Source organism: Calliopsis andreniformis, unplaced genomic scaffold (genome assembly GCF_051401765.1).
Source record: "Calliopsis andreniformis isolate RMS-2024a unplaced genomic scaffold, iyCalAndr_principal scaffold0022, whole genome shotgun sequence".
Lineage (NCBI taxonomy): Eukaryota > Metazoa > Arthropoda > Insecta > Hymenoptera > Andrenidae > Calliopsis > Calliopsis andreniformis.
This window is the reverse complement of record NW_027480432.1, coordinates 260,913-288,295: the sequence shown is the minus strand read 5'-3', so window position 1 is coordinate 288,295 and position 27,383 is coordinate 260,913. Positions and strand designations below refer to the sequence as shown.

Below are 27,383 nucleotides of genomic sequence, written 5' to 3'. Positions count from 1 at the left end.
TACCCTCTCTCTCTCTCTCTCTCATTTCAAAATGCCACCCCTGATTTAAAAGAAGAATACAGATTGACAAATTCTAGCTTATATATTCTCTCGAGGGAGCATATTTTTCTGCGTTTGAAAAAAACTGTCTTTAGAAAAGAAGGTATATGTAGAGCGCGGACGCCGCGTTATCGTGAAAAACAGTGGGAGAGAGGAGGCGAACTCGATTTGAGAGCAGAGGGTGGTGTCGTCATACTTACAGAACACACACGAGATTCTTCTGATAAGACGTCGGGTGAGTTACGGTCGTAAGACGTGTTACCACGATCTTTACAACCCCATGCCTGCACTCACTTTACGACGAGTGCCTAGGTGTCATTCGATAGACATTTTTTTCTCACGCGATTCGGAGTCTCGCGAGTTATAGATAGACGACGAGTTAAGCTAACAATTTTATTGCCGAGGAAAATAGAAAAATTCGGAGTAAACATAACACGACCATCATTTGAAAAATCAAACTTTTTTCATCGTTTTCACACGCTAATCAAAATTCAATTTCAACTGTTCAGTTCATTGACCTAAATCTAGAGGATCAGAAAGGTTTCTTCTGTGCCTCGAGCCGTCTGCAAGCGCGGGCAATTTGCTTCCCACCGGCTACGCCAATGAAACCGTCCGTCGTCTCCCTCGCCCAAACCTTTAACCGAGATTAGCCGAGATATCGCGTTATCACCGAAAATACACAGGGATGAAGTTTTCCTGCGCGTTCACCGACTCACCTCGCCAGCTGGTCGGGTACCTTTGCGTCCGCGTCGCTTCTATCCACTCTGTCGAGCGACGGTTACATCTCCCATTACCGTCACACATGCTTTTCAAATTTTCCTTTCAAACGTCCCATGTTTATTTAGAAACAACCGATTCGATACAGCAAATTCTGAAAATAATTATTCGTGTACTCTTAATTATCGGTTGAATACATTTTTTTTTCTCGCTAACGAGGACGACAACTTTACCTTAATAACGCGCTTTTTGTCTTTTACAACTATTTACAATTTTACGCGTCTTGGATTTACTTTGAGAAAAAATAATGACGCGAGTCTGTCCATTAACGAATATCATGCGTTTTTAATCGTATTTTTCACTTATCGTTGCTATATACAAGAGACGACGATCGCGGTGGAACCAACGACAAAGTAAAACATCGTTGAAGACAAAAATTCCTACGATCGGCTTACTATGATATAATGTACGCGTATGTACACGCGTCTCGGCATAAAACTATATACAACGAGCACATTCAGGCATGACACGTGTACGTCGCGCAAGCACACTTCCCTCAATCTTCGAATTGTCTTTAAATTCCCTTAGATTTGACGGAAATCGCGATTCCTCGTGGAAAGAAGGGTAGGAGTTAAGAACAATCATTCTTCGATTTCGAATATCGATAAAGTCTTCCCTTCTATTTCATTTTTCTTCGATACGGTACAGCACGAAGTTGCGTAAGATTTTCCGTATCTAGGAATTCATTCTCTCTCTCTCCGGGCCTGTATCAAACTTCTAGGACGATTACCCTACTTACTTTTCACAGGACGGCTCGTTTTAGCAAAATTTGCTAGTCGCGTTACAAATAAGAACCGAAGAGAAGTAAAATGGTAAACGAAAAGATAAAGGAGGGAATGAGTAAGGGAATAATACAAAGAGAAGGGGGGAGGAGTGGAGAAGGAGGTGGAAAAAGAGGAGGAGGGTGATATATACGCGTGAATATTATTTACACGATAGGCCGAAAATAATCGAACTTGAAGGGTACGGTATGATTGAAGTTGTCCCATGCTCGATCAATTAGTACCTAACCACCGCATTGCTGTCTTTGGTTCGTGAGATTCTCGATCGAATCGCGGCCATTCGATAAAACGTATTTCGAATTTCAGGCCATAGAAAAAGCCTCTCTACTATCCCTTAGCCTGCGAGCGAAAGCATCCTCTCGGTCGACGAAAATGATGAAAAGTAAACTCTCGAGCAGTGTCTTGTCTCCGGTTAGGTACGTATCCAGACGATTCAACTGTATAATTCTTTTTCTCACAACGATTGATTTCCATACGATGGTGCGACGCGTGTTCGTGAGAACCTTTGTAGGACGAGAGTCGGTGCGGGAGCAAAAGACTCAGGAAGATATCGAGACAACCGTGGGTCTATCCAGATGACCGTTGTCGAGAATCATTTTGGTAGTTGCCGTGCTGGGTGAGGAATTACCACCGATGGTGACGATATGCGGAGCAGCGAGCTGATGATGATCGGGTGAGTGACCTGCGGAGATCATCGCGGGAGATCGATTGGCGCACGGTGGCGATGGACACTCGATTTTTGGCGAATGCGTCTCGATCAGCTGCTGGTGCTGGTGATGCTGTTGTTGCTGTTGTTGTTGCTGCGATGCGATCATATCGTAGTACATCCCAGGTGTAGTCGACGGATAAGAGACTATTCGAGTGGAGGGCTGAGGACTACCGTAAAGGGTGTTACCGTAAGTTACGTGAGGTACTCCAGCGTGAGTACTCATTCTCACGTCGTTGTAGGTATCTATTGAGAAAATTCGAATGAAACAGTTAGCGTCATGTTGCGCCTTTAGCGTAAAACTAAAGCTTAAAGTACCTATGCACGTACCTGGTTCCATCTTTAAGCTGTTGTTATTATTATTGTTGTTGTTGTTGTTATTGTTGTTAGTATTATTGTTATTATTGTTCGCGCAGGGGCTGACGTTTACAGAGATGGAAGTATCGATCTTCATCCCACCCTTTGGCTTCCTCTTTCGCGTCTGAATGCTGTCCTTCTTCATGGTGGGAGGCCTGCGCACGCCGTGCAACTTGTAGTAGAGGCCACAGGCGTTGCAGACTGGCTCGCCCATAGTGTTACGACGCCACAGGGACGTCGTCGTCGTCTGACAGTTGCTGCAAGTGGTTCCTACTCGCCTCGAAGCAGACTGTGGAAACACGAAACCGTTTCACAATACGCTTTCACGAGCTTCCTTTTGGTGACGAGAAACAGAAGGATAAGAGAGTAGGCGAGAATAGGCGAGAAGAAGACTTGGTAAAGTTAAAGGAACAACAAGAGTAAGAGGGAAGACAGCTTACGTCTAGCTACTGTAAAGGGAATAACGTAGCGAAGATACGCAAAGCGAAGGGCAATAGGTATAAAACAAGTGAGAAATATTGTAGCTTTGCCGCACCTACACGCTACATGATCCCCTTTATCTAAGATCAAGCACGAAATGCTATTCGCGCGCAACAGCCTCGTGTGCGGCAACCCTCCATCCGCGCGATACCAGGCGAGCCTGCGACGCTTGACCGAGAAAAAGGAACCGATAGCAGAGAATAATAGAATACAAGTGCCGTTCGACGCAGGTTTCTCGAACAGCGAAACGCGAACAAGTCTCGGCCTACCGTCTCTTCAGGCTACACATGATTTCGGGAAGGAGAGCCCAGCCCGATATCGCATCATGGGTATAGTGGCACCTCGAAGCTATGCGAAATGTTCTACCACAATTCACCGCTACGGCGAATTAACAGCGAAAAAGAAACGTCGTTCGTTGTCTTCGAGTTTTCAGGGCGGGAGAAAGTGCATCGAGGAAGAAAGTAGAAAGAGGAAGAAAGAAGTGTAAGACTTTGCGAAGAATGAGTAAGACGAGAGAGTGACAGCCAGAGGGGGAGAAGGAGAGTGTGAGAGTGTGAGAGAGAAAAAGAGAGTTGGGGGGGTAACACCTACCAAACGGCGGCTCGATTTCTCCTCGAAGGCGCGACGGGCGCCACTATACCCACAGAAGCCTTTGTAGAAATCGCCCTGGTCCGCCACTGAAACAGAGACAGGATGCCAAACGTTAGGGGTGCTTCTCTTTCAGCGCGCATATACGGAAGCGCATGCTAAATTTATTCCTTTTCGGTCCTTTCACGTTTTCAACCACGCGCGTACTTATGCACGTGCGACTCGCGAATCACTTATCTCTGACCAGGCAAAAACGAGTGAGGTAAGATTTTAACGTGCCCTGTGTCGCCTGAAACATGGTCAACATGTGGATGTCAAGACGACACGATTTACGGGCGAGTTTCCACACAGGCTCCTGTCCTACGCGCGAACACACAACCGAGCGCGAGCGCCAGCGCGAGCGTTTCGAGACACTCTTTTCGTTCCGATTTTCCTCTTTCGTTAGCTCGCCAAAGAGAAAAACCGTCTCCAGAGCCGTCTTCTTCGCCGTCGTTCACTTCTTACCAGTCGGCGTGGCTGCTTCACCAAGGGCCGATTCATCCCGTTCATCTTGTGGTAGAGACCGCATGCGTTGCAGAGGTAATGCCCGGTTCCGTCTCGTCGCCACAACGGGGTGGAAATTGCCCCGCAATTTACACATTCTCGCCCTTCCGTAAAGTATTCCGCCTCGATGTTGTGCACTGTACGTTTCGTATCATTTTCAAACAGATCTGAACAGCGAAACTTTCTTCTCGCTTTTATCGCAACTTTCGCCTCATGGAGTTTCAGAATTAAGGGTCTCTTGTAGTTAGACAATCAAATTGTTACTTGTGCAAGTATGGAATTTGGTTATTCGTTTCTCGTTCTGGTTATCGAAACTTTTGGGGAACAGTAATAAACGATAGACAGGGAAAGGCAAGATGCCACCGGTGCATCGACGACGCACGCTATAGTAATGTCAAGAATGGAAGGGTAATTAAGAATCTACCGTTCTCCGTGCTTTTCCATCGCCTCGAGTCAAAAGTATTCTCAATCGACCTACCGATGTCCCTACCGATGTCCCTACCGATGTCCCTACCGATTCGTCTGCTTTCGACTACAAAATTCGAACATTTAAGTCCGATCGACGACGAGCAACGGGGCACGCGAATCGAGAGAGTCCTGCAAGAAACGCGCTCGCGCGAGGAAAAGGAAGGATAGAGGAAACGCAACAACGCGCGACAGAGGATGTAGAGGGACACGACGTTATCACAATTTCCGGTCCTTGCCGATAATAACCAGCTACTCTATGGCACGCGATGCGGCGTGCATCCTACACCTTTCACGCTGTTTATTCCCCGAGCGATCAAATTCACAAACGTCTTATTAATCGGCTTATTAAAAGTCTTATTAAAAACGAGCGTCTCGCCATCGACGCCAATGGGAAATACGCGCAACTTCGTCTCGCGTTACTTCGTCAGAGACGGGTCGAGAGAGGACGAAGAGGTCAGCGGACGGCAGTTGCGCATCCGGCAGAAATTCGACTGGGAAGCAATTGGATATCGCATGTATATAGGTAAGGGACGAGTCGCTGACGTTGGCGACGATATTGTTGACGGTCCCACTGTCCAGCTAGAGGCTCGAGAAACTGACAGAGATGGAGAGAAGGTTACGCGATCGAGGTACGTTTCACGTCTCGTCTACTCCAAGACGCCACCCTTCCTTGGATGGAGGAATTTAATGCGCTCGTTAAGGAACTAATTACTCATGCAACATACTACTACCTCGAGTCATATAGCAGAACACATATTAGGTATCAGAAAAGAATCCTAACAATTTCACGATAGAGGAGAAAAATGAACCGAAAACCACAAAGGTTAGGAGGGACAGAAATTGTCGCTTAGTTTAGAAAAACTTTCAGTCTTTCGTAACCGAATATTCTCAACGGTAATGGTAACCAACGCTCTAAGGAAGATGACGAAGCGACGAGGAATGAGAATAGGAGAGTCGAATTACCTCGTCGGAGGCGAGTGGAGCAAAGACAGTCGAAGCGACGCGCGAGGTGACATAGTCCAGAGGACAAGGAGTGGAAGAACGACAGGGGAGAAATAAACTGTGTGTAAGAAGAAAGCTGCGAACGCAGGTTTGCATTCAGAGAGGAGCGGAAATGACAACAATGATAGAACAGTTTTGTCGCGAAAAAGTTGCAGGATGAGAGACTTGCATAGCGATACAATTGTTGAAGAAATTGCTTAACCATAAGAGACACGACAAACAGCCAAAGTGCTTCTCGTTTGTACAACACGAAGAGACATTAGCGATGTAACAGGTGTTTAACGCGAGTTACACGCGTAAAGGAGATGTTTGGAGTAGGTAGCGCTTCCTTTTCGAAGCGCGAGTGTCACTCGACCGTTCAAACGTTTACGTTAAATTAAGCAACAAGGCCACGTGCTAACTAAGTGGTCCGGGGTCTGTGAAAGTAAGGGAAGGACTTTGCTGCGGGCGAACAAGCTGAGGACTCAAGGGAGGTCTGGCAAGCGCGTGGTAAACGCCACTCTGGCGTCGTGTCGTCGTCGTCGTCGTCGTCGTCGTCATCGTCATCGTCATCGTCATCGTCGCCGTATATGGCACTCGAGAACGCGGTATGTTAAAAGCCACATTCCCCGTCGTTGTCTTTGACTTTCGGATAAAGCGGCAGAACAGTGGAAACCGCAGACACCCGACGCTTCCCGAACGAACTTCCACTTCAAAGCTTTCGACTTTCTTCTCCAATATATGCCAGCCGTCTTCAAACGCATAACCAGACTTTTGCGTTTCTTCGAGGTACTTATACAGGCTTTCAACCACTCAACCTCTCCGTCTCAACCTTTAACGATACCTAGGTTTCGACTGGAACAAGATTTTACTCTAACTTTTTTCTCTCTAACTTTCAATGTATAAGTACGTATATGTATAAAAATGTGCAAATCATAAAGACGAGACGATACGCTACATCGAATAAAAAAAAAAAAAAGCTTTAGGTATTCCTTATTTTTCTTCTTTCATTGAAGCAGGGAGATAGAGAAATCTACACGACCTTTCGCCAGTTCCAAGCCTTGATGGCACAGGATGCATCGACTATCGGTCACGTTATTGTTCGGATTGACACAAAAATAATGTCCAACGAATGAATGGTTATCAATTATATTCCATCGTTCATGCATTGGACGCGAAGCGTTCCGAAAGCACTTACACCTCTGATTTCTATAAAGCTGAGTTGCAAAGTGCAGAAATAGATGGATGAACTTGTTGAACCCTTATCGACTCATTGCCTCGGTAAACGCAATCCGTATACGATATTGGATAGAAAGGAGTATCAGTCGCGTGCACGATTACGCGCATCGAGGTGCGTTATGCGCCTATGCGGCAAGATACATTGAAATTATCTTATATTCGCGCGGTCCCGGGGCAGCTAGATACACAGACTTATTATCGTTCCTTCTGTATCGCGCGTAGACAAAACTAGATTATAAGTATGCGTTGTCTAGGTCAGGGTCAGCGTGTATCAATGCCTCCTTCGATATCGTGTGATCGCGTGGCACACACGCTTCGCGCGATTGTCCCGCGAAAAAGAACCGATTGTAAAGGAGTAACGTAACTATCTCACTATATTTGCGTACACGTTTCCGAGATAGGGACCTTGTCTCAATGATTGACGCCAGACCAACGATATGTCCTCTGTAACGTAACTTCCACTTCCTTGCTAGCTTCTCGAGGACAACGACGTGGCCGATAACGACACAGCGACTACGTAACGAGTATCGAAATTTTCATCCATTGACGTCCCGAGAAAACTGTTTTCGTTTCTTTTTCTCTCTCTCTCTTGACACGACAGCTAAAACGAAAGAAACTGTAACGCGATATCCTTTTTTTCTGCAGAGACTGAGAGGTGGCGTAAGTGGACTACAGACGAATGGGGAAATTTGTCACTAGTCCTGGTCGTATGTTCCTGTCTAGTCAGACTGGTTCTCGTTCGTTCGACGAATTCGAAGCAACGATGGCGGGCTGATCGAATCCTTTTCTCGTTATTTACGATCCCCGTGCAACACGATCCATTGCGAGTGGTGTCGCGCGAGCGAGCGCGGCCCGCGTTCCTCCGAGTCGCTCACGATTTATCGTCTTTCGAAAGCCCAAGGGTTCGTAAGGCGAGACGAAAAGTTGTTCGAGCAGCGCGATGAGACGAAGAGGTCGCTCGTCGTCGAAAATGCTCAGAAAACGGGTGGTGGGGGGAAGTCGAATGAGTCGAGTAAGCCGAACAAGAAAACGAAACTAAGAAGGGTGGAAAGTGACTCGTAAGTCACTTAGTGTAGTGTAGAGAATCGCAAAAATACTTACTGGCACTAAGGCTGGCTGTAGCGGTGAGTTGATGCTGCGTTGGCGTCGACGGTGGATTAACCGTCTGTCGTCTGGAAGGTGTCGCGTACTGCGTCGTCAGAGAATCGTTCGAAGGCGAGGGGTAACTCCAGGACGGTGGATCGACCGCTGCTCCAACCCCTGTGGTAGTCTGTTGCGTCGAGTACGACGGACTGTATCCTCGAAAGCTATATCTACCGCAGAATGGCTGCGAGAAACCTGGCAAGGCCTGGTGCGGCACCGTTCCAGACGACTTGCCACTGCTGGCGTAGTCCTCCGATATCGCGGAAAGACCCGTGCCTAGACCTATGTCATTCGAACAATTCAGTCGGGTACTGTTACCTAGCCTTAACCTAACACAACTTTCAATTGGAATAATAGCATGAGAGATGTTTCACTCGGTTACCTTGAGTGTTCCAAAGCTGCTGCGGCGGCGAGGCGGTCAACTCCGTAGAACCAGCAGTCATGTAAGGAAGCGCGTAAGTGCCTCCGGTTCCTGTCGCGTTAGCGGTCGCCATCGTGCCAACGCCGGTCATAGTGCGATACAACGTACTGAAACATCGCAGAATCGAACGGTTATAGAGGACAATATATCTGCTCGCGTCACGTTCGGCTGGAGGAGTAGGTACGCGGTTGGGCGACGGTTGGGCGGCGGTTTTCGCCCTCGCGAGAATACCCGCCTACACCCATGGGATTTTCAACAGCACGCACGCATGCTAAAACGCATCGACGATCACGGTTCGGTCCTGTTGGGAAGGCAGGTTGTCTAGAATGACACTCGTGTGTGCCAGAGTTCCGCGGGAGGCCGGAAACAAGAACCGTTCTCCATCGAGCCGTAAATGCGGGCGCGTGCCAAAACAGGACACGTTTCCCGACGTTCCCTACCCGACCACCAACTATCGAGAACATAACTACTCCATTACCATTACCACTAACCATTACCATCGCTATTAACGCTACCGTTACCATTAGCATCGACCTTTGTCTATACCTGAACTCGCTGACGCAAACGATTCGACCTCCAACGAACAGCCAAACTAAATCCTCCTCCAGGTAGCCACGATAGACCACACTGTCCCCTTATTTCGTGTTGCACGTATGAACTCAATTGCGCGCGATCAGCTAAAAAGTTGTACAATTAAACGACACGAGGCGCGCATTTCCTTCTTAAATGCAACCGCTTTCGTTCAGTTTCGTTCAGTTTCGTTCAGTTTCGTCCAGTAGACGAATCGTTGAAACTTCGACGCGAGAGAAGACGTAAGAACCACGAATGATCTCGTATACGCATCTTTTTATCGTGACAAACACGGCAAAAGTCGGTCGCGCGATGCAAACGAAGACGGGGAACGCACGACCTTGGCTTTTCGCGCGACTCAATGGACACGTACGGTTCGATCGGTACGTGCTCGACGGACACTTTGGAAATTTTCCCGGAACGATTTCGAGGCGAAGCGACTCGAGGAACAGCGTTTACCGTAAAGGAAACATCGATAACCATGCAACGACGACCTTCGCGTAACGCGCTCGCGACGCTTGCCGATGCGACGCGACGCGAAGCGACGCGAAGCGACGCGACGCGACGGAAACGGCGCGCAAGAAGGAAGACGCAAGAGGCGCGCGAAAATGCAACGATAAACCACGGTCGGTCGCAGTCTGAAAAGGACCGAGAATGAGAGCGTGTATGTAGTCCCACCACGTATCACTGGCCGACTACTCGTCGTGGAATTCGTAAAAGACAAACGAAATCAGCTAGGTATTTCAGATCGCAACCCGATGAAACGTCGACCTCCAAGCGATAAATATTGTCGAGAAAACAAGCGACGCCAATAAAGACGCACCCCATTACCAGGTGCAACTAGCTTTCTTCTGAACCGCTATCCTTCCTTCTCGACGGAAGAAGCGAAAGAACGAGAAACGTAGCACGTGCTAGAGACCCCCGACAGAAATTTCCACAAGGCATTGCCGCGTGTCGTGTGCACCGAGGCGAATACGTTGCATCACGAGTCGTGCGTTGAATCTGGACATTTCTGTCGAAAGCCTCCCAAGGAACGTCTACTTTTTCCGTTCGGCAAAGAATCGCGATGCAGGCCGGTCAAAATCGATCTTCGAAGCGAAAATAACTAACTGATGACGCAATGCGGTCTGCAGTAACCGGAAATCATCGAGACCACTTTGCTCGTTCGTGTCGCCACTATTTACGTACGCGCACGTCCACACGCAGCGTGTCGCACAGGGTAACTTCAATAACCAAAGGCTCACTGCTGCTCGCTTTCTCGTGTTTCTTCCGAGAACCTATCCAAGACGCTCTCGGTCGTCCGTCGTCGCGTCTACTCGTAATCTCGATCTCGCTTGCTCCGATTTTTTTTATGCCGATTCTTCTCGCCCAACTTCCTTCCTCAGCCTGCATGCGCTCAATTACCCTTAATCGCCAACGATCGAAACAAGGGGAAAGAGAAGGGAAATGTTTCGAGATCGGTCGACTCGGCAGGAATGCAGATTTCGCGAAATCCAATCTGGAAGGACGATGGCGACGGTTGGGGTTATAGCCCTGCTACCGGACCGCTATCTGAATCCACTGACTCGATAAGCCTCTTCTCACGATAGCGCGTCGCGGATCAACACAAGAGATGTAACCCATCGCCGCTGCTACATCGCTGCGTGACAGCTTTATTCTTCGCTCGATCCACTGTCTTCGTTAAAGGAAATCGACCGCGCTGTCCCGAAACGTCCTTTGCGCACCTTCCACACTCCTAAACGAACCGTCCTGCTTATTTACGAGCATCAGCGTCGCAATTTTCTTATCGCTTTTCCATTTACTTTGTTTTCGTTCGCAACAAAATTGCGATAAAGCCGAGGCATCGCGAGTGTAACTCGAAATGGGAAGGATGTGATCGGAACGGTGAGGCGATCGCAAAGTAAGGAAAGGTGGAACGAGGTGAGGAGAATAAATGGTTAGAGCTTCGGTGAAAGGGGGTAGAGTGAGGAATGCATGTAACCAAGAGAAACGAAACGAGCGAATCATTTATTTTAGGTAAACGTCTTTATCCAGACATCGTTGCGTAAGATCGTTCGAAGAAAGTTCAAAGAATGATAAAAAGACTCACTACTGCACGCTCTCCTCCGTGATCGTCTGCAGGATCATCGATTCCTCGTCCACCTATACCACACGTTTCTTGCGTGAAACTCGATTAAACGACGATTAAACTGCGAACGCGATCGAAACAGAGCTGATCCAAAAGAAGCGACTGTTTTTTCTGTCCGGCGAACGTTACCGAGCTGATGCGAACTAACCGGAATATGATGCGACAATGTGCACGAAACTTCGAAGCGAATGGCGATGGAGAACCTCTAACGTGGTCAGGATTTCCCCTTCCGCTGGCCCTCCCTTCCCCCGTTTCTTTTTCTCGCGATCTTTCGCTCCCACCCTCCATTCTATATCGTTCTTTCATCGTTTTTCCCCACCAACGCATTCCTATCTATCCACCGATCCTAATACGACCACCTAACGCGCTCCGATGCTCCGTTTATCCTTTTTCCCAGCAAATCGTAGCAAGGTTCATCTCTAGCTTGCTACTAAAATTCTACACTGTAGCATGCTGACTGAAAAACGAAACGACTGAAAAACGACTGGAAAATTGTCGGTAAAACGCATTTGGACTTACGCTCGATATGCTGCGTCATACGATACCGAAGGGTTTCTTGGAACACGATGGGTACGACTCTGACGGACTGTAAACCCTCGAATGATTCACGGTAAACTCTGCGTCAAAGGCCAGCGATTACGGTTTACACGCTCTCCGATTTCGCTCTTGACAAACAATACGCAAACGATTGTGCCGTCTCGTCGGGACGAATCATCGACAGGATCCGTGTCGAAAAAACGCGGAAAAACGAAAGACGAGTCGAGTGGAGTGTTAGGAATATTGGACAGTAACAGAGATTTTGTCGAATATAAGAACAGGAAGGTAACGAGAGACAGGAGAAAACAATGGGAAGAGATTAAAAGAGTTTGCGGTCTAGCTGCTGTTCGTAGATGAGGGATTGAAAAAATACAAAGGGAAGGAGATCGAGAATGGTAGCCAGCGACGCTTCGAGTCGTCGAATCGTGCGCTAATCTCGACAACGCGATACGCTGGCCGCAAAAAGAGAAGCAAAAGGCAAAGTGTCCTCTGCACCCGAACTTTAGATATCTAAATTCGAAGGTCGTGGCCCGTGCACGTGCACGCCGCATGAGGAAATCGACAAACAGCGAAGACGATCGTACGCGCGCGAGCGTGCGAGCGCCTCATCATTGCTGTTGTTTTCTCGCTTATTCGCAAGTCCTCCTTTTAAACGATTTTCCGCTCGACTTTCCCGGCATCGATTGGCCCATGGCCACGATTCGTCGTAGAACGTGATCGAATGTAAACGACCACCGCCGATAACAGCCCGTCCTCTCCGAGCAGTCGGATAGCGCGATCGAAGAATCGTTTCTATCGGTCAATAAACTCTTATCGCGGACGCGTAAGAACAGGCGAAGCAGTTCAAGCTTGAACACAAATCGATTCTCAACCGTGATGAAATCGAGAAAGTTTTTCGTGGTTCGCGCGAAAAATAATAGAGCACCGAGGAGATAAGAAGAATGCGCGAACGAGCGTGTGTGTCCGTGTGTGCGCAAACGAGAGGAAAATCCCTCGAGCAAAAGTTCGATAATGGAAATCCAAAGGGCGCGAGACTCGTGCCTGGGACGAATCGACAAACACGTTCGAAAACGTTGTTCGTTTTCACTGTTAGCATAGGGCCCGAGAGGCGTCGCACTGTTTTTCGTTGTCGGTTTAGCTTTATTTTCGGTTTTGTATCGCCTACGTATACAATCCTGGGAACACGGAGCATCCCTTAAGCCGTCGGGTAAACATTTTCGCAAACGATAAACTGTACAACGTGTACCTAGGACCACGCTGACGCAACAGATACTTGTCGCTCGCGAATCTAGACGTGGAAAGTTGCGAACATCAGAAGCACATTCGCGTTGCACTCGATTCGGCGGAGACGAGAACGACTTAGTATTTGGGAAGATGAAAGGGGCCACTAACCTGGAAAGCGCGCCGCTAGGCGAGTGCGGAGTGGAGGATCCTTGTTCCTGATGATGAGGCGTTCCAGCGGCGTGGTGAGCGTAAATCGAGTCCATGTAAAGCTGCTCGGAGACTCGGTCGGCTTCTTGACTCAGTCCGTGATTAGGCTGCACAGAGGACGGCGGTTGCATAGCTGTCAAGTGAGCGTACGACTGTCTTCCCTGATCGCTGGGACTGTATCCGCCGTCCGTGTGTCCTTGACGGTGCGGCGATGACAGGCCTTGATCGTCGTGAGGGCTGCGGCTAGAGCTAGGCGAGCTAACGGTTCGAAGAGTCGGCGATCCTCCACCGGCTCCGTTCCCGTCGCCACCGCCACCGCCGCCGCCGCCTCCACTTCCGCCTCCGCCACCTCCACTGTTCCCACTGCCGCTGCTTCCACCACCTCCTCCTCCGCGTATCTGATGCTGAAGATACGCGTCCTCGGGCAAAACTTCCTCCAGCTGTTGATGGTGATGCGACTGGTGATGATGGTGGTGATCGCTCGGGCCCACCTCGTTCCCCGAGTTGCTCGCGCCCGCGGTACCGAGGTTCGGGAAAAGCACTCCGAGAGTAAAGTCTCCTCGCTCACCCCTCATGTCTGTTATTCCGCTCACTCTTTCCACCACTTCGTGATCCACTTCCTGGCTCTGCTGCTGCGCCGATTGCGCTTGCTGTGATTGCGAGTCCTGCTCGTCCAAGCGGCGATGGTTCACCGAAGAAAGCGCCGCGTGCTGAGACGCGTCCGACTGCAAATGGTGTGGCTGTGACGGCGGCTGCTGCTGCTGCTGCTGCTGCTGCTGCTGCTGCTGCTGCTGCTGCTGGTGGTGGTGGTGGTGGTGATGGTGGTGGCGGTGATGGTGGTGGTGCTGATGGTGGGGGTTGTGATGATCGGTTGCGGTCGGCGACAGCGTTTCAGTCGTAACGTAACGATGCATCGTGGAGCGAGGCGCGTGACTGTCGAGACGATTTTCCTCCAACAATGCGGACGCCTCGCTAGCCTGCCCGCTATCCCCTCCCTCAGGAACCGACCTAGGCTCACTCGCCCCCAACTGAGCGTACGGCGGCGGTTGGTGGTGGTGGTGGTGGTGGTGGTGGTGGTGTGACTGCTGCAGCTGCTCCTGCTCACAGTGGTGGGGTTGACAAACCTGTTGCTGCTGTTGCTGCTCTTGCGAATACTGCTGCTCCTCCCTCGCCAGGTCGCCGCCCTCGTAACGCTCCGAATCCTGTTCGAGATAACCCCTTCGCGATCGACCAAATAATTAGTAATAATTTTGCCACTAAATTTGTGTCGAATTCTCTATTTCACCCTATTTGCATTCATATTTGATGCTTCGAGCGATAGATAGAAGTGAAGGAAGAACTAGAAACGAATCGAAAGGGAACATCGTCGAGGGCGTGTTCGTGCTTACCTTTCTTGCAGAACGGAACTATCGGGATCGTAGCCGAGCGGATGTAGGTCGTAGGTGGCATCGGCATCGTTTTCGTGATCGATAGAAACAGTAAGAACTACCGGTTCGTCGCTACCGGGCTCTATAATCGCGCCATTTTCAGTTTCCCGTCGTCCCGCCTCCAGCACGCCCACATTGTCCCCGCCTTCCACGCTTCCACGCTTTTCGTACGCTAGCTGTTGCTGCTGTTGTCCTAGCTGTTGCTGTTCAACAACCTCGGAATCCTTCACTTTCGTCGATCGTACCAGGGTCCTCGCCTCTCTCTCTTCGTGGTCCTGCTCAAAGGTCTTCGTAACGATCTCTCTTTCCCTCTCGGCGCTGTACTCTCTCGTTTGATCGACATGCTCGATCAAAGCTGCGAACATCGAGACCGATCGCGTCAATTTATTCCTGTTTGCGCTCCTCGAGATTCGCTCGATCTACGGATTTCTACGATCAACCGCGCATCATCTGATCTAGATAATCGTTCTGGAAGCACATTTCCTGTCCTCCTTCCAATTATCTTTCGTCGCCGCATCGAAGAAATTGCATCACGAGATCGAGCGATATCGAATCGTTTGTCCGATCGATTAGATCGAAAGACTGCTGCTCGATTCGTCTCGACGACACGGACAAACTGTTGCTAGCCGGTATGTTACAAAAATAACTGTCGGTTGTTATCTGTTGCTCGTTAGCGAGCGCGCGCACTCGCCCTCGTCGCGATCGTATGTTTGCGCACGTTCAAGTAGGATCGCGTGCCGTAACATTCGCGAGTGTGCGTTTGCATTTTCGTTCGCGTTAAACGTGGTCGAACGGACCGCGTGAGTTACCCGGACAACGCAAAAACAAAGATCAAGGATGTAAGATCGACAGAAGGAGAGAAAGAGAGGCCAGGGCGAGAGATGCGAGGCGTGATGAGGCGAGACGCGACGCGACGAGACGTGACGAGGGGAGGAGTGGAGTGGAGTAGAGTGGAGTGGAGTGGAGTGGAGTGGAGTGGAGTGGAGAGGAGAGGAGAGGAGGACAAGAGAGACATTGAGAAGGGAGAGCATATAGGGGGAGAACGGTTTGCGAGCCGTGTTCCAGCATTCAAGATAAAAAGTATTATTTTTAATTTTCAAGGGTCATCCGATGGCAGCAATGCCGAACATAGGTCACGACAAACCTATTTCATTAGATTACGCCAATTTCCTTCAAACATTCCCTCATTTCTACTTTCTGTATCATGGAAGACGCTTCTCGGCCTTTAAGCTTATTATCGACCGCCTGTCGCATGTTGTACGATTACGAAATGCGCAAACAGGTGTTTGCAAGATTCTCTTGCGAGTCTGGACGAAAACGAAGATAACAGTCGAGAAGCTGCAAAAGAACGGAAACGGAGTGAAGAGTACGCAAAAATTGGGGGAGCGAATAGCTTTGGATCAAGGCATAGATGCTCGCAGAAATAAAGGAAGCAGACAAGCAAAGGCAAAATCGAAAAATTTCAGTTACCTTAAGACGAGCACATCGTGGCAATCATGGGAGAAAGCGTAGTCGACAAGTATCACTCGCATAAATATTTTCGAAGAGGGGGTGCTCGAAAGAATGACAACTCGATCGACGAAACTGTACGATATCTTCCCCTAAAGACGGTGTATCAATCGTTTAACATTCAGCCGACCTTATTGTCGTTACTTAATCGAATTGGAAAGGTCAGGCTCGGCGGATTATCTGTCGGCTCGTTTTGCGGCGAATTCTATTAAAAAACATATTTTTTCGCGAAAGGTCTAAGTACGAACCCCGTCCCGCCCCGTTCGGATAACGTAAATACGATGCGAGTGCAGATTGGCAAGAGGGCCGCGCGCTAACGCGCGCGAACGCGCCTACACACGTACGGGTGCTTGTGAGCCGAGTAACTCGTCTTATCAAAGACGAAGCTCCATTGTTGCGCGGTCAAATCGAGTCGGTAACGAGACGCGGAGTCGCGGAGTCGCAGAGGCGTAGTGCCGTGACCCCGATTAATCACTCGAACCAAGAAAATACGCGATCGATGCCGATGCCGTACCAAACGAGAATCTCCTTCTCGGTCGTGTTGCGAAACTAGGCTGCGCCGCGCCTCGAACGCGACCAGATTCCGACCCCTCGCTCTCTCCCTCCCCCGCGCCATCGCCCTCGCCCTCGCCCTCGCCCTCGCCCTCGCCCTCGCCCTCGCCCTCTCCCACACCCTCTCACTCCGCATTCATTCGGTGTCGTCGCGTTATCGGGTGTAACCTGCCTTTCAACCATCCAATCGAAAATATTTTGGTCAATCTCGAGTCTCGAATTGATTACATCTACCACCCTCGTCCTTTTAGTCTTCGTCCTCGTCTCTTCGCGATCCTTTCCCGTTTCCTTTGCTCATCTTCTCTATTGTTGATTAATACCCTTCAACTTTCACCTATAAAATGGTGAACTAAGTGAAGAGATAGGTAATAGAATTTTAGAAGCATCACTGTCTCAAACTGAAAAGAACTTGTTGAACTGAAGAAAGGTAAATGTTCTTCGTAGAAACGGTAGCGAACGAAGAGATTCCGTCTCGCTGACCGAGCGGAAGACGTTTTATACATCGGGGGCAGAGGTTGCCTACTTATCTTCTTGGCCCCATAAAAACGGCCTCTGTTATCCGCAACGTAAGCCACCAAGACGGCGTGTATCGATGCGGTTTACGACGAGATTTTCAAAGATTGAATAGCCTCTTTATCTTCTCTATTTGGATTCTTCTTCTTCTTCCTCCCACTCTGACTTCTATTCTACTCATTCTGCGCCCGCTTCTTAATCCTTTCATTTCCTTCATTCCGCCGCATTGCTATATTTTCCCACTTTTATCATTTAGCGTCGATCAAGAGCATCTTACTCTACTCCAGAATGCACGAAATTGTGTAGAACCGATCGTCAGGAAATGTGTACATATCGCGGTAACCGCGCTTTCGAATAGCTTCACAAAAGAACAGCGGGCCCATTGTAAAAAGTTGTAGGTTGTTCTTTTTGAGAAAGCAGAATCGTTTCTTTCTGTGTGGAGTCGAGAACAAGACAGTCTCACCAACCCTGATAAAGAAACGCAACCAGGTGCGCGAACATAACTCCGGCCAGTAGAAAAAAATATCATATTCGAAATATTCCTCTGAAGTACCTTTACAGCTACGGACAAAAGAGAGAATAATTGCTTGCTCTATTTCGTACTAAAAGAGAAACGGTTAATGAGTCGTCTTCTTTCTCATTGCGATTCGAATTCAAAGGAGCGCGCGCTTTGCGCTGAGGTAGCTCGATAGAAGTCGATAACGCTGATAAGACGATATGAACCGGCACGCGACCACGATACGTTCTATCCCACTAACTTGTAGCCGCGTGCTACTGACGAGGCCAATTAGATATACACCGACGTATCATTCAAAATGAACTACATAACACATATCATCCCCATTATATTCTTCTTCTCTTGGCTCGATACCAAGAAAAATTCAATAGCTAGAATATAGTACATACCTATATTCTCGATGTTCAAAAATCATTTTTCTCTGTATCTACGTACTAATGACGATATTGTATCGAGATTATCAAGATTCCTCTAAACCATAAATCTCTTTTCGTTTCTAAGCTTAATGGGTAATAAAAGAGAAGCTCGTAAAAAGTGGTACGAGTGGCTCGTCTCACCAACTACATAGAAGACGTGTAACGCAACGTTTTCGGCGTTTTGTCGAGCGTAGAGTTTCTCAACCTTATCCTTTCCCTTCGAAAACAGCTCCTTTATCCTATCAAACCTGACAACGGTCTAACTTCATAGTTGAACGAGCCAATGATCAGGGTCAGCGCGTAAGCGTAAGCGAAAATCGCGAAAAAGAAAAAAGATCGATGCACGTCTATCGTCGAATACTCGAAGCGCCACTTGTTTCGATTAAACGATCGAATCCGAACGTACGAGATCTCGTTGTCGCGCACGAGAACCGAGAAGCAAAGAGATACCGCGTTCATCTAAAAGAAGGATGGGGAGGGGGAAGGGTCGGTAACCCCCGTTTATCTTGCTGCCTCTTCGCTCTTTTATCTTTGACGTCGTTCCAAAGATGTTTCAAAAACGTGAATTTATAGGCCGCTCCGCGCTCCATTTAATCATCCATCGGCAGGCGACAGCGCATTACCGATCACGTCCACTCGCAAAAGAGAATGCTTGCGTGTATGAGAATAGACGAACACGTTTAAGAATTGTTGCTATTGGTGCTCTTGGTACGCGCGACCCATACAGGACGAATTCCAACAACCGAAGGAAAGAAGGTAAATATTAAAGCCGCTTGCTTGCAGAGGGGAAAAAGAAAGAGAAAAAACGCAGGCCGTGGTTGAATCATTAGCAAAGCCTCGACGAAGGAAACAATGCCGTCCGTTTGAGAAGCACAAGCACAGAGAGTGGGAGAATCGGAGGGGAAAAGGGGGAAAAGGGAAAAGGGGAAAAGGTGTACCATAAGCCATAAACCGTACCGGAAACGAACCTATGCGACACGTCATCAAAACTTCTCCAAAGTATTTGCAACGTCCGTGGTGGGTCCGAATGAGGTTCCACTGGAAAAGCCTCAAGACTTTCGAATGATCGCGGGCGCGAGTGGTCCAGTGGTTCCATTCCAACCACGGAATAAATCCTCCCGACTACGAGGAGAATACGTATCAAGTTTCTGTCGTGTTTTTTACCAAAACGGTCGAGCATCGTCCTACACCCCAGAGTCCCGTATTCGTTTAGCCCCATTAACTTTCCGACCGGCATGTGACCGTGTCCCGAAAAAAGAAAAATGGCCCATGAATCTCGGCGACTAGCAATTATCGACCCTTTACTGGGTCGATGGCATTAAGTACATTTCATGCAGGTTTCAGCTTAATCGAATCTAATTTAGTCGGCTACGGATTTCTTCTGAACCTTCGATCTAGATGACGTTGGCTCGAATACTGTACAACATTTTTAGAAAACAAAAGCAGTGTGTCTAATCTTTAGCGCTTCGTAGCCTCTGAGAATCGGACCCAATAACGACAGATATAGACCGAAGATTCCAGCTGAGATGACGCAAGTTGGCCAGATCGAGGGTCGAACAGGTTCGTTTCGAGAAGTGTCAGCCGTCACAAGCCGCGAAACAACAAAACGCAGACTGCGTGGCGTAACACGAGAAGGGAACTAATCGCGCAACGGGACATATTCCTCCCCCCCTCATTTTCAACCTCTTCGTCGTTCACCCTCAGTTGCCAGCACACTTTCTTCTCGAATTCCAAACACGGTTAAGCGCCACCCCCGAAAGCCGACATTTCAAACCGTTTAGGCTTTTACGACAGTCCATCGCTTGCGATTTATAGCGCGCGAACGTAGACGGATAAAGGCGCCAGTGAGACGAACTCGAATAAGGAGGTTTCTTCTCGAGCTTTCGGTCAAAAGGCTACTATGATTTGAATATTATATAATCGTCAGATAACCGAATAACCATGTATCGAGCAACCTTGATCAAAGAAAAATATCTTCGATGAAAACTTATCGATAAAGAAAACACAGGATTCTTAGAAACTCGGCGAGTTTTAGAATTTAAAGACTCCAATCGAATTCCCTGAAATTCATGGGGTGTGCATCTACTAATTCAAAAAGGTCACAGTAGAAACCCTTATGATATTATGTCGAAGTATATCATCGAAATCGGACTGGATCAGTTTACTAATCTTTGGTAATTCGGCCGTAACTTCGTTTACCGAGCTATAGGGCGATGCGAGAGTTTGTGGGGGTGGAGGGAGCGAGGTATAAAGAAGCAGAAAAAACAGAGAGTTCGACGCGTCAAGTGGTGCAGGGAGAGAAGCGGGGAACGGCAATAAATCAGTCGTCGAGAGGTCGAAGGTCGTCAGCGGTACCCCACTGTATTCACATCGAAGACGTAATGGGGTATTAAGTCGAGAGGTTTTCGAGCACAATTTTCTAGCCTCGAGTCGCAGCTGTGGATGAGAGACGATTATTAGTTTGGAACCGATCTACAATTTCTACCTCTCCTTTCTCTAGAATTGTCTTTTTTTCCTTCAGAAAATACATCTAATTTGATGATTGACTAATGATCGTCTAAAGAAAAACGGTTGCCAGCAGAAGAATGAAATTTTCTGAATCTTTCGCAAAGACGCATGCCGTTGGTCAAGGTACAGTCACTGTTTGCCGCCGATGACTCGTCACTTCGTCACCCGTCAGAATAAACAAACATAAACGGCTTCTATAGGTTTTACAGCACCTTTGACCTAGAAAACCAAGAAATCGGAGCAACCGCGTAAAGCCGCTCAGGAAAGCGTGCCTACCCTTTTGTTTTCCTACAAACGAGACTTCGTGTGTTTACAACCGAAACAAAAGATTATTTAGCATGGAAAGCTACCGAGGCTCGTGTCATCGGTCACAGTATTTCATCCAACTGCATCTCTCGTTTCTCCTCTTCTAGAGAAGAAAAAGTATCGGCAATGAAATTCCAACGAAGATGGTTCATCTATCTTTCTCGTGTATGAATTCGAAAGCGAGGGCAAGAGCAAGCGACGAAATGGAAATTGTTTGCGTTGCAGGCAGGGCAGGCAGGGCAGGCAGGGCAGGCAGGGCAGGCAGGGCAGGCAGGGCAGGCAGGGCAGGCAGGACAGGCAGGACAGGCAGGACAGGCAGGACAGGCAGGACAGGCAGGCAGGCAGGCAGGCAAGCAACCAAGCAAGCAAGCAAGCAAGCGGGTAGGCAGGCAAAGCAGGCAAGTGAAGAACGAGATGCTAGGTTTACGGTACATGTACACGCTGGCCTGCCGGCGCACAGCAGTTCTGACGTCACATCCTGCGCGGGCGGACATCCGGTTTCGTTGCCGGACTCCTGTCCCTGAGCGATAACAAAATCTACGTTCTACGTCGTTAAGCGAAGAGAAAGAGAATTAAGGAAAAAGAGCGAATAGGTTTCTCGCTACCCTTTTTCAAACTTTTAATGCTCCAGCATTTTTTCCTCGTAATTTCTATTCGATCGTTTTCCACGTAGAACGTGCAAACAGATTTGAAGAAGAGTAGAAGAATGAAATTTTGACAAGCCGTGTAAAGGAATGTACAAGGATGACAAAAGACAAACTGTTGCGGGATGAAACAATGGACAGAGGAGACTTGGGGTGGCGATACGCGTTGGGAATCCCATTGGGATTAACCGGCGATGGACAGGGCGCTTCACCCCCTGCTTTTCTCTGCCGCGTTTCTTCCGCGTCCTTCGAGAGGCACGTCGGAGTCGGCGTCGATGTCGGCGCGACGAACAAGCCGCAACGTGGTCGCACGTACAGCTTTTCGTCCAACGATCAGGGGCCAACCGTCTACCAACGGCAGAGTACAAATATTTGCCTCGTTATTACTTTATGGCGGTGTTTTCCTGCACTGGATTATCCATTTACAATCCACCCTTCACCGATTTTCCGAAAACTAGAAACCTCCGATTCTTCAACGCAAATGCAAATCAATTCTAATTTATAATAGATCCTTTGTATTTTGAAGAAATTTGCTGATTTCAATGAGACGAAGTAACGATTCGTTTCGAGTACCGCATTCAATTGCAAATCTTCCAGTCGGTAACACCTGTTCTCGACTTCTCCCATTCGTTGTTCGTCGTACTAATCGTTAACGTCGGCTAACAACGTTCGCAGGAGCAATTACGATTTGAGTGGATTCACGAGTCAGCTTGCAACGGTAGCTGAAGTCGTTCGTGCCGTGAGTCACAGATGGCATTAGCTCGCGGAACATGAGCATTGCGATACGATTGCGAATTAACGCGTGATTCGCTTCTCGTCGCTACTCTTTGCGAATAAAAAAAGATTAAGAGACGAACGCGAGGTGTAGTAAAGAAAACGAATGAGGGATTCGATGGATTTCGTGGAACGATTCTCGCCAGACATTAGCCGATCGACTGGGTCGCGTCTGGCACGCGGAGATAATCGGCCGCACGACGGGGGCGTTTTCGGGGCGGTTTTCGTTCCTAAGGGACTCGCGACTCGTTGCTCGTTTCTTCCGCCGCTGAAACTGCTAACAATGCAGATGAATTCGTTCAGAGACAAGAACGTGGCTCGCACGAGTCACTGTGCGACTGGTCGATGAGCTGCTTTTCGACAGATAACACCCGCATATGCGAGACCGAGCGGCACAACAGTACGAAACCGCACAGGCCCCAACTGAGTTTCCGTTTTTCACCTCGCATGGGAAAAATAACCGGCTTTTTCTTCTTCCTTCCTTCCTTCCTTCCTTCCTTCCTTCCTTCCTTCCTTCCTTCCTTCCTTATCACCGACCACCCTCGACCTCTGTCACCACCCTCCTCCTCCCTGCCCCGGCCACCAACAACGTACGAAGTTACGAATGCACACGGTTGGTCAGAATTCCGTGCGGATTGTTCAGCTGTCTCCTCCAAGGCAACGAAGAAAAAACGGCGTTTGTAAAGGGCACGAGTACGCGCACCCTCATAAACGCGGCCGCAGGTGGCCAGACTGGGTTCAATCGTATACTCGTACGAGGAGAAAGCTCTCGCTCCATTTTACGGAATCACGAGTAGCGAAACCTCGAAATGTTTGCGCCGAGAGGTTGTCGCGTTCCCGCTTCTAGGAGAAAGTGAACGAGCAGAAGATGAAGGAGGAACGGTAAGAGTAGTAATCGACAAAGGAATGTTAACGTGTCGCGGTTTATCTGTGCGTCCTTGGCTAATCTCTACCCGCGAAAGATTACCCTATCAACGAGAGTTACGCTATACGCTTCTGCCACTTGCTGCGCGGTGGGCGTTTCTATCACCTCTATCGTCCAGATCGCTTTTATCGCTTGCTCGATCCTCCCAACCCCTTCTTCCTCTCTACCTACGATACTTCTAGATACTCTCCTAAACTCTACTCTTCTTTCCACGCGTTTTCTTCCTCTCGTCAGATCTCCTCTCGTTCTGGCTCAACTACAAATTACTCTCGATATCGGTTGATCAAAAATTAACGCGTCGACAATTTGAAGGTTGAAAGGAATTAGGCAGCTACCGAGAAAGTGAAAAAGGTCTGGTGAAACGGTCGTGCTTGTAAAGAAAGATGGCACGTAGGGAACGAATTCGGAGGGTACTGTTTTCTATCGATAGGAATCCGTAGTATACACTGCGATAAGTTGCGTGAACTGCTTCTCGAGACAGTTGTACGAAGTAGGACGAGGAAAGAACCGAACGTGGACAAACGTAGAGGAGAACGGACAGCGAGGCAAGAGGAAGCGAGGCAAAGCGGGACGATGCGTTACGTTGGGTCATGCTGCGAAGCGTTATCGCAGACCGGCCGCCAACCGATACCTTATCTGGAGTAGTTGCACACTGACAGTGGTTCCCAACTTGCACGTACCACAATCCTCCTTCAAAATCGACGAATCGTTTCTAGGAACGAACACGCGCGCGGCGCTACGAACAAACCCTCTGATACAACGGCGTACACGAAGCAACACAGCCAACTGCTGTTGGTCTCCTAGGGGCTAGGCGAGAGGAAAAGATTGCTTATTTCGCAGTAAGTCGTCGTTCGCGTACATTGGCCCGTCCAAATGCGTTAACACGATCAGGAGAAGACTTCGCGAACGACGAATCTGAACTAGCCTAACTGGAAGAAGTCCGGTGGTAGGAAAGAGCTAAAAGTTTCTTCGACGAACGCCGGTGTATCGCGAGATAATTCGTATCGCGGTGGCTGGGACACCGGCGCGGCCGATAGAACACCACCCACCATTTCGCGTTGCACGCTGTTGAGATAGAAGCCGGCGCGCGCGTATATCGGATATCGCATCGACGCTCCGCTAGCGTGCATTCTATCATTGGTTATTTCGTCAAATCAGTCGTCGCGAGAATCGCCTTCAATTCGGTCGACACCGGTGTGCGGTCATTCGTTTCGACAACTTCTCACGATCTCTACTAGTTTTTACCAAACCAACCGCGCGCCGCGCCATTCCGCGCCCCATTTCCTTCGACCGAACCATCAGCGTTTCTACCAGGAGCAAGTGTGCGCGCCTATTTCGTCGATTCTGCGTATCGGCAAGGTGCCTCTACTACGATCATGACCATTTCCCGAGCAACTTGACTCGTTCGAATTACCCTAGGACTCTTACAACGGTAATAAACGTCCGTGAAACGTTCGATTGCTTCTTCGACGTGAATATGCTCGCATTCGAAACGCGTCACCTTGAACGAGCAATGCGTTACGAGTAAAGTAGGTACATATTCTTCGTTGCAAAGGAGAACAAACGCCTTCGCTTCTCTCCCTCTTTCTAACCCCCCCCCCCCTAACTCGCGCTCTCTCTCCCTCTCGTCCTCTTTGCTCCCTTGCTCTTGTTCCAAGCAAAGTCGTGCGCCGAAAGTGAACTGGGAGAGCAAAAATGAATAATCATGAGGAATTCCTAGGTTTGGAAAAATCTCCCCTTATGGTTAAGAAAAAGTGCAATAATATAAGGAGTCTGTTAAGGCTCCCTTAGCCTTAGACCGGTAACGCGGTAACACGGTTTGAGAAACTCGAATACAATAGGTACCTATTCGTCGCTTGAACGACTTAACAGTCGTAGAAGCGGTAGCTAGTTGCTTGCGACGAGATACGTTCCGTTCGAAAGCCTATACGAGCCGAGCAGAAGAAAATATGCAATCCAGCTAAGAGAACAGGGGCTTTATACCTTTTAGAAACGATCGAGCATAAGACATCGTGAAAGCTCTGCGTCGCTGCAATTGCAAAACGGTTCGATGGAAAACAGAAGTTAACGGTTGCGTTGGGCAAAACCGGGCCAAAGTGTTATCAGTGTTCGGCTCCGTTTACACGCACGCATAACGACTCCCTGCAATCGACTCGAGACTGTAAGTTACGCGATTTTCGCGCAAACAGTTGCACTGCAAAACTTTTTCTTCGGATAATTGGCAAAACGACGAGCACGAGCCTAAGATCCTTCTGCGGTAGTAAAGGAACGCGATCGATTGCACGACTGATATCCACGTAATCGCTAACGGGTTGAAAAACGACCATTTTCCAAGGGCACTACGACGAATTTAACCGAGAAGGCGGAGCGAGTGAGGAGAAAGGAATTCTTTTCGTCGTAACGAACCATTCGCGTTTCAGCGTAGCAGCCATTTTCGAGCATCCATGATACTGCGCATCCTCCTCTTTTCTCCTTCTCTTCCTGCTTCTATTTACCTGTTAACTGTTAGCGCTCTTATAAAATGATCGTTACCATTTTACCCTTTCCCGGCAATATTCAGTTTCTCTGCACGACAAACGTTCCAACGGATAAAGTTATTCTTGTGGCAACCAATTTTGCGAAAAATTCCAATACTTTAACGCAGCAATACCAATATCGCGCTATTGTTGCGTACGTTGACCCGTGACGATGTAAGATCGCCTGGTTGTAGAAAAACTCCGATAACGAATGGACTTGGACCCTTTGGCTAGTTAGTTACTTTGCATTCATTTACACACACACACACACACACACACGCACGCACGCACACACACACACACACACACACACACGTATGTACGTCAGCACGATCTTGTTCCTAAAAATTACCCTTGCGATAGGCTGATAACGCGATTCGCCAAAATTTCATTTCGTTCTAAACGGGCCTTTTGCGAGCTTAAAATAGCATTCAGAGACGCAGAGTGTCGAGTCGGAAGTGGAACAAGGTGGTCGGAAAAGACGTAAGTGAGAGATGGGCAGACGAATCAGAAGAACGAGAAAGAGACATGCGACGGTAGAACACCGTGAATCATTGGACTTACTTTGTTGAATAAAATGCGACGATTCAGTACCTATTACTCTTTCTATTATGTTACACAGGCTATTATATAGAAGTATAACGGAAAAAGAAACACGCAAATAGCGATGCGGATGATGATAACGATCGTTTCGTTTTGCGTCAATTCCAACTCTTGCACTCTTTCGTGACCTCATTCGAAGGAACCAAAGGTCTACGAATAGTTGATTCCCGTAAATACGTTTATGCTTGCATATGCTGAAATCGCATAAATATTCCTCACTGTCACGAGCACACAAGAAACAAAGATTCCGTTCAGTTTATACTGTCAGGGATCGTGATGCGATCATATGGCGATTTACGGATCTACAGAGTAGGATTTGAAAAGGACAGATGAACAATTAGCCGCTGGGACGGAAGCTGCGATTGCAGAAAAAAAGAAGGAGCATCATCGATTGATTCGCGATCGTCAGGGTTCGTGAAGCAACGACACCAGCTACGAGTAGACACGTTATCGCGAGCAACAGCACAATTATCACTCTGATATCCAACGTATATACATTCCCCACGATTGGCCCATGGTCTCCAGTGACTCGCGGACCACCGACTAGCAATTAAGCGTTTCTTAGTTCTTAGAAATCTCGAAACAATTGCTTTTTGCTTCGTCACTCGTCCGATCGCGCGAAAAATCTTTTCTCATTCGAAAGTTCTTTCGTTCGCGGCATATTCGTGACGTTTCTAACTGTGGCGACAATATCATCGGCCAACTACGTGTTTCAGCCAAGAAATCATTGGAAAAATCGCTCACCGTATTCGCTCAGCCGATGTTTCCTTATTTCTTCAAGGGCTTCGTTATTACTTTTCCTTCTCTTCATTCTTTCAATTTTCTTTCTTCCTTTCTTTTTTCTTTTTTTTCTTTTTCTTTTTCTTTTTTGCAATCTCGCAGCCTTCGTTCAATTTCAACGATTCCACTCTTTCCTAAAACTCCTTTCTTCTGTCGTCCTTACGTCTTTACCGTTCCTCACTAGTACCCTACCTAAGCTTTCG

General features: G+C 48.3%; 1 protein-coding gene and 1 long non-coding RNA gene across 2 annotated transcripts; both read right to left on the bottom strand.

Annotated features, from left to right (window-relative positions):
• Positions 1-418: 418 nt before the first annotated feature.
• Positions 419-1,537, bottom strand: LOC143186865 (uncharacterized). Its single transcript, XR_013003115.1, has 2 exons — positions 756-1,537; positions 419-673 (listed from the first exon to the last, which is right to left on the bottom strand). It is a non-coding gene; the product is annotated as an uncharacterized LOC143186865 (long non-coding RNA).
• On the bottom strand, positions 419-27,383 carry LOC143186851 (uncharacterized). The gene is made up of 9 exons (XM_076390661.1): positions 27,145-27,383; positions 14,579-14,972; positions 13,152-14,408; positions 8,486-8,631; positions 8,062-8,385; positions 4,234-4,409; positions 2,623-2,950; positions 2,227-2,550; positions 419-910 (listed from the first exon to the last, which is right to left on the bottom strand). Exons 1-9 carry the CDS (start codon positions 27,209-27,211, stop codon positions 849-851), a joined length of 3,078 nt encoding a protein of 1,025 aa, XP_076246776.1. The 5' UTR covers positions 27,212-27,383; the 3' UTR covers positions 419-848.